The sequence below is a fragment of the Ruditapes philippinarum genome, unplaced genomic scaffold (assembly GCF_026571515.1).
Source record: "Ruditapes philippinarum isolate M1 unplaced genomic scaffold, ASM2657151v2 ctg6347_1_1_1_1, whole genome shotgun sequence".
NCBI lineage: Eukaryota > Metazoa > Mollusca > Bivalvia > Venerida > Veneridae > Ruditapes > Ruditapes philippinarum.
In genome coordinates this window covers 108,414-120,632 of record NW_026853147.1, presented here as the reverse complement: position 1 = coordinate 120,632, position 12,219 = coordinate 108,414, and the positions used below count along the sequence as shown (strand labels likewise).

General features: G+C 33.2%; 1 protein-coding gene across 1 annotated transcript in view; it reads left to right on the top strand.

The window, feature by feature from the left end:
* The window catches only part of LOC132734967 (protein mono-ADP-ribosyltransferase PARP14-like), a 56,542-nt gene that overhangs the window by 1,845 nt on the left and 42,478 nt on the right, over positions 1-12,219 (top strand). The window contains exons 2-6 of the mRNA XM_060721876.1: positions 3,151-5,843; positions 6,836-6,894; positions 7,784-7,973; positions 8,534-8,695; positions 9,254-9,340. Of these exons, the coding sequence (XP_060577859.1) occupies positions 3,170-5,843; positions 6,836-6,894; positions 7,784-7,973; positions 8,534-8,695; positions 9,254-9,340 (3,172 nt within the window). The 5' untranslated portion in view covers positions 3,151-3,169. The remainder of the gene's footprint in view (positions 1-3,150; positions 5,844-6,835; positions 6,895-7,783; positions 7,974-8,533; positions 8,696-9,253; positions 9,341-12,219) is intronic.

The window sequence follows — 12,219 nt, the reverse complement described above, 5'->3', positions numbered from 1 at the left end:
TAATAAAAGGGAATTACGTTGATTTGGGGTGAATATATCGAGGTTAAAACATTTATTTGTAATAAAAGAAAATGGCGATTTTGCAAATGCGTAGATTATTAAAAAACTGAAACCGAAAGTTTCATTTTGTGTTCATTTTGTGTAACGGTATAAGACGAGTAAGATGGGAAACCGCAATGTATAAAAGTACAAGAATAAAAATAGAAGCAAGTTCTTAAAGATTTTACCAATGTCTTTTTGTAGTTTTAAAAGAGACATTCGTCTTTTTTTTACATTTATTTTTAATCTTTTTACAAGGGGTATTAATGTGTCTTTTTGTGAGAGGCGCTCGTCTTTTTAGGGTTGATTTAGGAGATAATGGACTGCTGTCAGGTTACCGTTATTTTAATACCATAACATGATAAATCACATTGCAAAATTTAATCTTCACTCCAAACAGTGAGTAATATAAATGATTTTTATACGGTGAACAAAAAAAGAATTTACATTGATAGAGAAATATATATACAATGTATACGGGACCACGCACCCAGCACTGTTATATGTTTTTAAAAAGTATGAACTTGTTCAACGTCTTTATAGCATGATGTCCAACCCAAGCGATATTTCCATATTGAACAAGCAATGGATTTCTCTTGATAATGGCGGAAACTGTTGACTGTCCTGTCTTCTCTACTCTACATTCTGAAGGAAAACATCAGTTAAAAAGCAAACAACATGTAAATGATTTCAGAAAATACTTGATATTAGATACCATGTACCGGTATAATTATGATTTTTCAATGGTATCTTAACGGACGTAATTGAAAATCGTCAGTGAATAGCTCATTTCATATCCATATATCTGTCTATGTCCCAGTTGTAAGATGCGCAGATCACGGCATATTTTGATGTAATTGTCCGCTGAATCGGCCTGTATGTCTAATGATTTGATCAATACAATAATATCCAATGCATTAAACGATTTTGATATATACAAAAGAATGTGTGTACGTGAATTTATATTTTTATTGACATGGCGGATATCAAATAACCTAGATATGCATAACCTGGTTATATAATAGAACATTTGGGATAATCAGCATATGTTTATCGTTTATCATCGATAATCATTAAGTAGTGTGATACTAGTATCACTTTAAATAAAAACTTTAATGATATACAATGTACTTGTATTGTATACATGTAAATAAAATGGTCATGATATACTGATTGTAATCTCACATTCGTCCGGCAATCAGGTACGTCTTTTTTCCTGTAAAAGGAAGTAAATTGCGCAAAAATACACCTTTAAGAAGAAAAATGCGAACTCGGTATACTTAATGTTTTCATTTTCGGAAAATCATACTTTTGGCAGGTTGACAAAGAGACCTAAAATCAATTAATGTTAAAATTACTTACATTGCATATAATCAGAGACATATAATATACAAAAATATGTATTTTAACGTCTCTGATATAATGATAGCTTGTGAAGAAGAAAAAAGTAGAACGTTCTTATATAACATAAGACCTTTATAGATTCGCGAGGTAGAATCCTTCGGGCTGTGCCATGTTTCGGTAACTTCTCACAAATTGACTACAAGACCAGTGTATCAGCCCAAACTGCCATTTTAACGGTAGGTTTGGCGGTCAAATGCGGAAGGTAGGGCGATGTAACGTGAGGTCTGTTGCCATGGTGATCTATGTAAATAAGGAACGCTGGTTGAAGCACGTGTTCTGACTTATTAATTTAGAGAACGTTTCCTCCTAAATCACTCGGCAAGTTGTTTTACAATGTTTCACTTGCGGTCATTTCTTAGATTCTTTTATACCGATATCTAATTGTTTTTCTATGGCAATAAAATCAATTTATTAAATTATGTTTTCCTCCCGATTGCGATTACTATGCATATCAGTGAATTCTGATAAGTGGTTGTATTTTATACCAGTACTTATTCTGTTTTTATTATTTTTTTATAATTCATGAGTCGCATGCACAAAAATGAGCCGACAGAAAGACTGTATCATACCCGAAAAATACTGACGTCATTGTTGAACATATATACACTTAAAATAGCTTAAATTCGAGGAAATATATAATAAAAGCGTTTAAGTAATATGACACTTTAATTATGCACGTAAACTTCCTCGAATTTAATAAATAATTTAACTTTGTTAGTAAGTAAATAACGACTTTTATTTAATGAGGCTTGTAACACATGTGGTTTCCCGATCTTCAATGGAGCCTTTTCCTGATCTGTTTCATATCGATCTTTGTAGAACGGATCACATTCGGAGATTTAACATTTGTAAATCTGCTCGAATAAATTAAAATAATCCTTGTATTAGCTGATTAACGGGACAAATGGCGGGAATCTACTTAAGTAAAACGTCACATCAAAACTTTTGAAACAAACGAGCACTTAAATATAACGACAGTTGTTGCATTTAGATGATATTAATTATGTCGCTTTCGAAAACTTTTTTATTCCGCACTTCATTATTACAATTTTCGTATTCACATTATCGGAAACCGTATTGCCGCATCTTTGGGTGAATATACTCGGTGTGCGTTCGATTTTACACGTTTCCTGATTCGATAGATAGAAACCATGTTAAAAACAATTTCAAATAATAATTTTGCAAATAAACAGGTTCTTTATCTTGAATTTTGTTGGATAGATTATAGCTATCAGTTCTTCGCTTGTCAACTTTTCATCATGAAACGAATGATGGATTATTACCAAACCTGATCAGTAGCATCCTTTAAGTTAGATGATCGTCAGATTGTATCAATTGATTCAGCTTTATAAAGTTGATATTCATTATTTCACATTGTTCAAATATGATATTGTTCAAAAAAGTTTTTTTTCAAGAAGTTTGACAACACATAATGTCATAAAAATGTTGACTCAAGTTAAAATATGGAAAAGTTTTACGGTGTATTTTTCTCATAGGTTATGAACAATACCAAAGAATGTTCATAGAATGAACTGCAGGATCAACATTTTGTTCTTTTATTTAAACTCACCGTATATTCCAGATCTTTTAAGTATATGTACTCTTACTTTGTAATGAAAAGGTTTAAAAATGAGAAGAAGAAAATAGCACTTATGTATCATTTATCTAAAATCTTTCTGTAATTTTTCCAATTTTTCAATATTGCAGATTCAACACATACTTGGAAATGGAGGAATCAGATTCATCTGATTCAAGTGAAAATGAACAGTTACATAACATGCAGCAAGACATAGCTGCAAAAGAAGATAGTGGCAGGCTTAGCCCTTATTCAGATTCTGATACAGAGGACTCTTACAGTAAACAAAAATCTATGCTTAACATTTGCAAGCCTTTGCATGTTCCTGGAAAGTACAAAGAATGTGAAAGGCCCGAATCGCAAGATCAATCAAGTCCTGGAGTATTTGCAATGGAATGCTCTGAACAAGACAAGAGGATGTGTGAAGAGTCAACTGATAGGAACATTGAAGATTCTGTGGAAGTAAAGATGAAAGAAGACTGCAATTATGATGATGCAGATTTTGCCTTGACTGGTATATTTGAAAAGTCAATGATGGTGATCCCATCTATGGATGAAGATACAGAAAGAACAGAAGCCACTGTTGAAAGTCAAAAATCCCCATCAGAGTCAGCTATAATTGTTGATAATGACTTATTTGACCAAGAAAATGTGGATACAAAATCATCTAGTATTAAACCTAAAATTCCACCTAAACCAGCACCAAGAAAATCTAAAAGCAAAGAAAGATATTCTGATAAGCATATCCAAATGATTGATGAGTTACCAGAAAAGAAACAAAGACCTTTACCATCCCCTAGAATGGATAGGAAGACAGAAGAAAACTGTCCACTATTTGAGACAGAACAACATTTGGAACATACCAAGAATCCTAAAGAAACAAATGAAGATAAGTCAGTTTTAAAAGACACTTCTGAGTATGATACTCTTGAAAAGCCAAATGCAGAAGATGTAACAGATGATGAGGAGGTAGACACTGTTGATATAGGCAGTGCTCAAGAATGTACAAGTGAAGACAACTCAATCAAACCAGATGAGGCTGATACTTGTTTTGAAAATAATTTAGAACAAGTTGCAAAAGAGAGAATGCACTCACCTGATACAGATGGAGAAGAAATTCAACTTCAAGCATCTACTGCTAGTAGCAGTTTTGAAGTAGTAGATGATTTAAAAAGCTTTGAAAACAAAGATGAGGAGATTGAGAAAGCAGAAATGTCAGAGGACAATGATTCAGATGAAGATAATGCAGCAAATTTTGTGAATGATTTCAAGGATTCTGATTCAGGGAAAGATGATGTTAGTGCTAAGAATTCATCCGAATCAGAGCCAGAAGGTGCATTTGAAACACCTGAAAACCAGTCATTTGAGAAAGAAGATGAAATATTTTATGATTCTACACCAATGCAGACAGAAGACAATCAATCCTCATCCCAGGGGGGTGACATACTATCTGTTAAAGAAAATACTGATGAAGTCCCTGAAATAGAAAAGGAAACAAAAAACTCATTTGCAGAAGAGCTGTCCAAAAAAGATACTGTAAGTGTGCAAATGAAAATTAAAACATTTGAAGATTCAGTTGTGGTCATTGGGAAAGGCACAATTAAGGAAGAATATGAAAGCATGTCTAGTACAGTTTGCAGTGATGATTTAAATAATTTGACTACTGTTCAAGATACAGAATCTAAGGTAGAATTTGGATCTATTCGAAATAGAATAAGTATGTTTGAAGAGAAAGGAAGGGACGAAAATGAAGATTCTGACAGGTCTGATCTTGTAAGAACAAGTAAAAGTTGGTCAAGCAATTCAAGTTTTAATGTATTATCAAGAGAAGAAAGTGAAGATTTAGAAATGAGGTCAGATGTCATTTCCACAGAAGAAATTGTTCTGGAAGAAAACCATGATGGTATAAGTGACGATACGGAAGAGAATGTTGAAACTATCCATATTGATCAAGATGATTTTGGAGAGAATAAAGAGGATACCTTGGAAGATGACAAGCCACCTCCTATTGCTGAAAAGTCAGAAGCAGTGTTAGAGAGCATGAAATCAATGTTTGTGGATGTTCCAGATATTCCAGATATTCCTCCTAGATCACTTCCACCAGAACAAGAAATGGACAGCTTTGTTAAAATAGATACAGAAACAATTAAAAACGTTATTAGTTCAGATGGATTACCAAATGCACAGACTGATAAACATGATGCAAATTCAGATGTGTCTGAAGAACAGAATCCTTCATACCAACAACAGAACCAAATACCTATTTATGATAACATGCAGTATCAGCAACAACAGTTTCAGCAACAACAACAGTATCAACCTAATAATCCAGGTTGGAACCAACCCTATTATTATCCTAATCAGGATGGAAGTTACCCATATCAGTATCCTTTCTACAATCCAAATATGAATCCAGGGATGGTGTATCCAAATCAAAATATGCAATATTTTCAACAGCCTTACTTCCCCCAACAAAACTTTGGAATGCCATATGGCTTTTCACAACCAGATAGAGAGCCATATAGATCATGTTCACCAGAAAATTCAACAGCTAGTACCTGTGATGAAACTGGACCCCAACCACAAATGGAAAACTTAAGGCCTGATAGTGATGATAGCCTGAAAAGACCTCAAACACAAAATGCACATCACACAGAAGTTAGTCATGAAGCAAAGAGGACTCCGAAAGCATCTGAAGCTCAACAGTCTCAGCTTACAAAATCAAAAAGTGAAGACACTATAAAGGAAAAGAAGGGAAAAGCTTCATCTGCAGCTGTTAAAAGGTCAACATCTATGCCAAGTTCCACTCCAGTTAAAAGAACACGTAAGTTTTATAAATGTATTTACAAAGGCATTAAGTTGTCTACTTATACCGCTGAAAACATGCAATTGGCAATTCTTAATTAATAAGATTGGAGTGACAGTATCCATTATGTCAGAGATTATGCGTTGATGACATGCTATTGAAAATTTAATTGGTACTTATCAATTATTGACAAAATACTTCATTTTACAGAAAATGCTAAAATTAGTAAGATCAAAACTTAATTTCATCATTTATGTGAAACCATGTGATCTTCAGATCTTGGTTACGATAGAAAATAAGTAGTTTTAAACTTAAAGTTTATTGTCTGTTTGGTAAGATTACAGTGATTGGTTGTCTCTTATATGATAAAACTACTTAAATGTAACTAGCTTATATTTTTATGTGAAATTGCAATCTCATACAATCATGTTTATCCAATTATAAATTGTCTTTGACAAAATGTAAGTCAATACCAGTTAGTGGCTGAGTGGTTTAGGTTGTTGACTTCCAACCTCACTGCTGTGGGTTCAAATCCCATCAGGGACTTTGAGATTCTTTCATGTGTAGAAGCTATACAGCTAGCTTATGGAATGTTAGTGGTTCTACTCAAGTGACTGTTTGTGCTTAAAATAATGCAAAACCAGGCATCTGAGGACGAATTCTTCACCAGTAAAGCTGGAAAGTCACCATATGACCTGTACTGTGTTCGTATTACATAAACAGGTTAATTCTGAAGTATAGTTTAACTTTTGGAATACCAGTTGTAATATGTCAGTCAGCTTTTATGCCTACAGTGTAGGGGCTAAGTTTCCAGAACCTCCATACAGTCTTATTAGGCCTTTTGGCTTCACAATTTTACAGGTATTTTTATATTGATATCTAATTGACAATTCCTATCTCAAATGTTGGGCAACTCCAATACTTATATCCACTCAGAAAAAAAAATTGTTACCTGTCTTTCCTTTATTATGTTTATATTTTTTATCTCATTTTAATGTTTTCCTTTTCAGCTGGTGGTAGAAAGACTGTTGAAAAAGTAAGACAGACACATAAAGAGATTGTAGAAGAGGTAATATTAACCTTTGAAAGCAAGAAAAACCATACTTTAAAGCATATGTTGCCATTGTAGAACCAAGCCTGTCTGTGTTCATGTATTCTATCTTTGCCCTGTGATTTTATTTTCAATTTTCAAAACAAACCTGTGGCATTCTGAAGGGGAAGATATAGCACAATAAATCATTTAAGGGAGAAAGCCTGAAATCAAATTCATACAATTGAGAGTGAAAGGTACCCACACATATTAATAAAATTTCAATACAATTTATGCATGGTACATACAAGAGGCTATCTATAGGGAATGCTATCTGTCTTTCAGTCAATTAAATTTATCAATTAGCTGAGTAGACTCTGCATAGCACTTTTCTGGGGAAAATATAGCCCTTCAAGGGGAAAATATACCTTTTTGGGTGAGGGGAAACAGTTTTTGTACAGCTGTTAAATGTATGGAAAAATTCACTGGCTTTTAACTGTAAGCTGACAAAATGATATATATCCATCTTAATCTTGATAATAGACAGTTTGAAGTAGCAGTAATAGACTGGTCAATTCTGGAATATGTAATAGAATATAAGACCATGAAAAATAACTAAATGGGGAAAATTGGCTGTTATACAAAAGTAGTTTTTAGAACTACATGTATTAATAGTTTTATGATGATACAGCTATAGAAGATCTGGCATTTTAAACTTTGGCTTTTACTTTTAAACAGTGATATTTTAGATTGTTAAATGTTGCTACATCATGAATACATCAACTTGTTTAAATTTATTGTACCACTTTGGGATGTAACAACCAAGGTGATTTTGAGATGTAATGTTACATGGCAGTGTTCAAAGATTTATTAATCAGCATGAGCATTGTCAAGAAAAATGTTGAGTTAGGTATATTTTGTATTGTAGGAACATGTAGAGACAGTGAAAGAGGAAGATTACTACATATTCTTTAAAGATATCAATCCTGAGACCAAACTTGATGTTTTGGGGTTATTCGTGGAAAATTACACTCGTGGTGTTGTCGACAATGATGATACAATTTTCAATTACTCTAAAACATGTGCTCTTGTCACAGTGTTACTAGATAAAAAACTAGGTATTCAATCTTATTTTTTCCTTCATAACTCTTATAAGGCAAACATTTTATTGTCTATATTTTAAAACCACCTTGTCATTTACAGTTTTATATTTGTCATTGACAATTGTATATTTGTCATTAAAAATTGTATATTTGTCATTGATAATTGTATATTTGTCATTGACATGTATATTTGTCATTGACATGTATATTTGTTATTGACAGATGTATGTTTGTTAAATTGTCATTGACAGTTGTATATTTGTCATTGACAATTATGTATATTTCATTGAGAGATGTATATTTGTCATTGTGTCATTGACAGTAGTATATTTGTCATTGATAGATGCATATTTGTCATAAACAGATTTAAATTTCTTATTTTGTCATTGACAGTTGTATATTTGTTATTGACAGATGTATATTTGTTGTAAACAGAATGATGTCAATTCAATGTCATTTTGTCATTGACATTTGTATATTTGTCATTGATAGATGTGTATTTGTCATTAATAGTTGTATATTTTCCATTGACATTTACATATTAACCAGTTCATGATTTATATTGTTTTAATAAGATTTACACAAAGTAAATGCAAATAAAGAGAGACTAGGCTCAGCCCAGCACAGACCTGAAGTTTTTAAAGTTCAAAGACCAACCAAAATTGCAGTCAGCAGTGTTGAGCATATCAGCAACACAGAGAATCTAGATCTTTACTTTGAAAGTCGCAAAGCTCAAGGTAAGATTAATAGATAAAATGAAATGAATGAATTTGAAGGCTTGTAAAAAGGTTTACATGTTATTTTAAATATTAGGTATTATTTGACCATATATGTGAGGAATAGTCACTGAATTGATGTAATCATTATTTTAATTGTGCCTTATTATTTACAAATTTCAAACAGAACCCCTTAGCCACCTTAACATTGGCACATGCTATGGACTGTGAATATCATATTGAATTATAGACCATAATATATTAATTAAAAACATATGCATGTAGATGTTGCTAATATTCCAACTTCACAGCTACAGATAAAGCACAAATGTTTTTCTTCCATGCTTTATTTCCAGTAACTGTCAAAGTGTGCCTGCATAGAATCTTAAACTTGCTATAAGGTACCTGGACAGCTTTTACTAATGGCAGAATTTATTATTGCTGATAGGATTTGAACTCACAAAAGTGAGTGGCAAGTATTTAAATGTCAGCAACCATAAACACATGTCCGAATTTTATGCCTAATGATAATGCAGTAATTTAGTACAAGTTAAACTTGTTTTTTTTTCTGTTTTACAGGAAATGTAGCTTTAATGGAATTAAAGGGTGATACATTTGAGTCAGATGATGGGAGTTGTTATGTTCTAGATTTTGGAGATGCTGATGGTGAGAATTGTTACAATGACTGTTAGTTAGCTTGTCTATGGTAAACCTAGATGGCAGATTTCGTTTCCATAGCAACAATTAAGTAAAATATTAATAGATGGTTCCTGCAACTTTTTATGTATATTTTAGCTTTCTTAAAAGTGGTTGAATATATATGTTTGTATGAGAAGCAATAATGAACGATCCACATATTCATAATTGTATTTAAGTTCCTGTAGCTAAGAAGATACAGACACACAAAATAGATGTAGCCTGGTTTTTGTAATGGTTTGAAAAGTTGCTAACCATTAAGCTTAAGTAATGGATATTAGTCAGTTTTGAAAAATGCTTGTTACTTTATTAGAATTTATAGATATTGGTCTGGAACCAAGAAGCATAGATAAAATATAACCTTTAAAACCCAGACGTTTAGGAACATTATTATGCCCTCCTTCGAAGAAGAGGGGGTATATTGTTTTGCTAATGTCGGTCTGTCGGTTTGTCTGTCTGTCAGTCTGTCTGTCTGTTGGTAGACCACATGGTTTCCACTGATTATCTTAAACACTATTTATCACAAAGTCTTCATATTTCACATAGTGATTGGTCATAATCAGTAGATGAGCCCCATTGATTTTGGGGTCACTAGGTCAAAGGTCAAGGTCACAGGGTCCTTAAATATCAAAATGATTTCCGCTGATTATCTTGAAAACTATGCATTACAAAGTCTTCATATTTCACATAGTGATTGGTCATTACGAGTAGATGACACCTATTGATTTTCGGGTGACAAGGTCAAAGGTCAAGGTTACTGGGGCCTGAAATATCAGAATGGTTTCTGCTGATTATCTTGTAAATTATGCATCACAAAGTCTTCATATTTCACATAGTGATAGGTCATAATGAGTAGACGATCCCTATTGATTTTTGGGTCACTAGTCAAAGATCAAGGTCACAGGGGCCTAAATGTCAGAATGGTTTCTGCTGATTACCTTGAAAACAATGCATTACAACGTCTTCATATTTCACATAGTGATTGGTCATAACGAGGAGATGACCCCTATTGATTTTGGGGTGACAAGGTCAAAGGTCAAGGTCACTGGGGCCTTATATGTCATAATGGTTTTTCGCTGATTAACTTGAAAAGTTTTTATCACAAAGTTTTCATATTTCACATAGTGATTAATCATAACTTGTAGATGACTCCTTTTAATTTTTGAGTCACTAGGTCATTATCTTTGTTACTATTGTTCACAAAGTCTTGATATTTCACATATTGATTGGTCATTACTAGTAAGTGACTCCTATGGATGTTGGGGTCACTAGGTCAAAGGTCAAGGTCACAGGGTCCTTAAATGTCAGAATGGTTTCAGCTAATTATCTTGAAAGCTATTTATCACAAAGTCTTCATATTTCTAATATTGATTGGTCATAACGAGTAGATGACCCCTACTGATTTTTGGTCACTAGTTCAAAGGTCAAGGTCACAGGGGCCTGAAATGTCAGAATGGTTTCTGCTCATTATCTTGAAAACTATCACAAAGTCTTCATTATTATTCTTTTTTCCATAACTGAACACTTCCATGTACCCATTTATGGCAAGTTTCTATAACAAAATAACCAATAATGTGAGTGAAGGGCTAGAAAGGGACGGCATATGTGTTGTTTGACATTTCTTGTTAATTTTATGTGACTTTTAAACATTAACATATATGCTTCAAACAGTATGTCTCCTGGCAACAGGCATATATTTATTAAAAAAAAGCAACCAACAATTTTTAGCTCACCTGTCACAAAATGACAGGGTGAGCTTTTGTGATCGCTTTTCGTCCGTCCGTCCATCGTCCGTCCGTCGTCCGTCCGTAAACTTTTACTTTAAATGACATCTCCTCATAAACCACTAAGCCAATTTCATCCAAACTTCACAGGAATGCTCCTTTGGTGGTCACCTTTAAAAATTGTTAAAAGAATTTAATTCCATGCAGAACTTTAAAGAAAAAACTTTAAATATCTTCTTTTAAAAAACCATAAGAGCTAGAGCTTAGATATTTGGCATGAAACATCTTCTAGTGAGTGTCTACCAAGTTTGTTCAAATAAAAGCCCTTTGGTCAAAATTGGCCCCACCCAGGGGGGTCATTGATTTTTCCCTATATGCATATAGTAAAAACTTGAAAAAATTCTTTTAAAGAACTCAAAGAGCTATGGCTAAGATATTGAGCATGAAACATGTTCTAATAAGTGTCTACCAAGTTTGTTCAAATAAAAGCCCTGGGGTCAAAATTGGCCCCGCCCTGAGGGGTCATTGATTTTCCTTATATGCATATAGTAAAAACTTAAAAAATCTTCTTTTAAAGAACTCAAAGAGCTATGGCTAAGATGTTTAGCATCAAACATGTTCTAATAGGTGTCTACCAAGTTTGTTCAAATAAAAGCCATGGGGTCAAAATTGGCACCGCCCCGGGGGGTCATTGATTTTCTTTATATGTGTATAGAAAAAACTTAAAAAATCTTCTTTGAAAAAACCCAAATAGCTAGAGTTAAGACATTAAGCATGAAACATCTTTTAGTGAGTGTCTACAAAGTTTGTCCAAATAAAAGACCTGGGGTCAAATTGGCCCCGCCTCTGGGGTCATTGATTTTCTTTATATATGTGTATAGCAAAAACTTAAAATCTTCTTTGAAAAAACCCAAATAGCTAGAGTTTAGATATTAAGCATGAAACATCTTCTAGTAAGTGTCTACAAAGTTTGTTCAAATAAAAGCCCTGGGGTCAAAACTGGCCGGGCCCCAGGGGTGTCATTGTTTTTAAATATATGTGTATAGTAAAAACTTAAAAAAAATCTTCTTTTAAAAAGCCCAATGAGCTAGAGCTTAGATGTTTAGCATGAAACATCTTCTTATG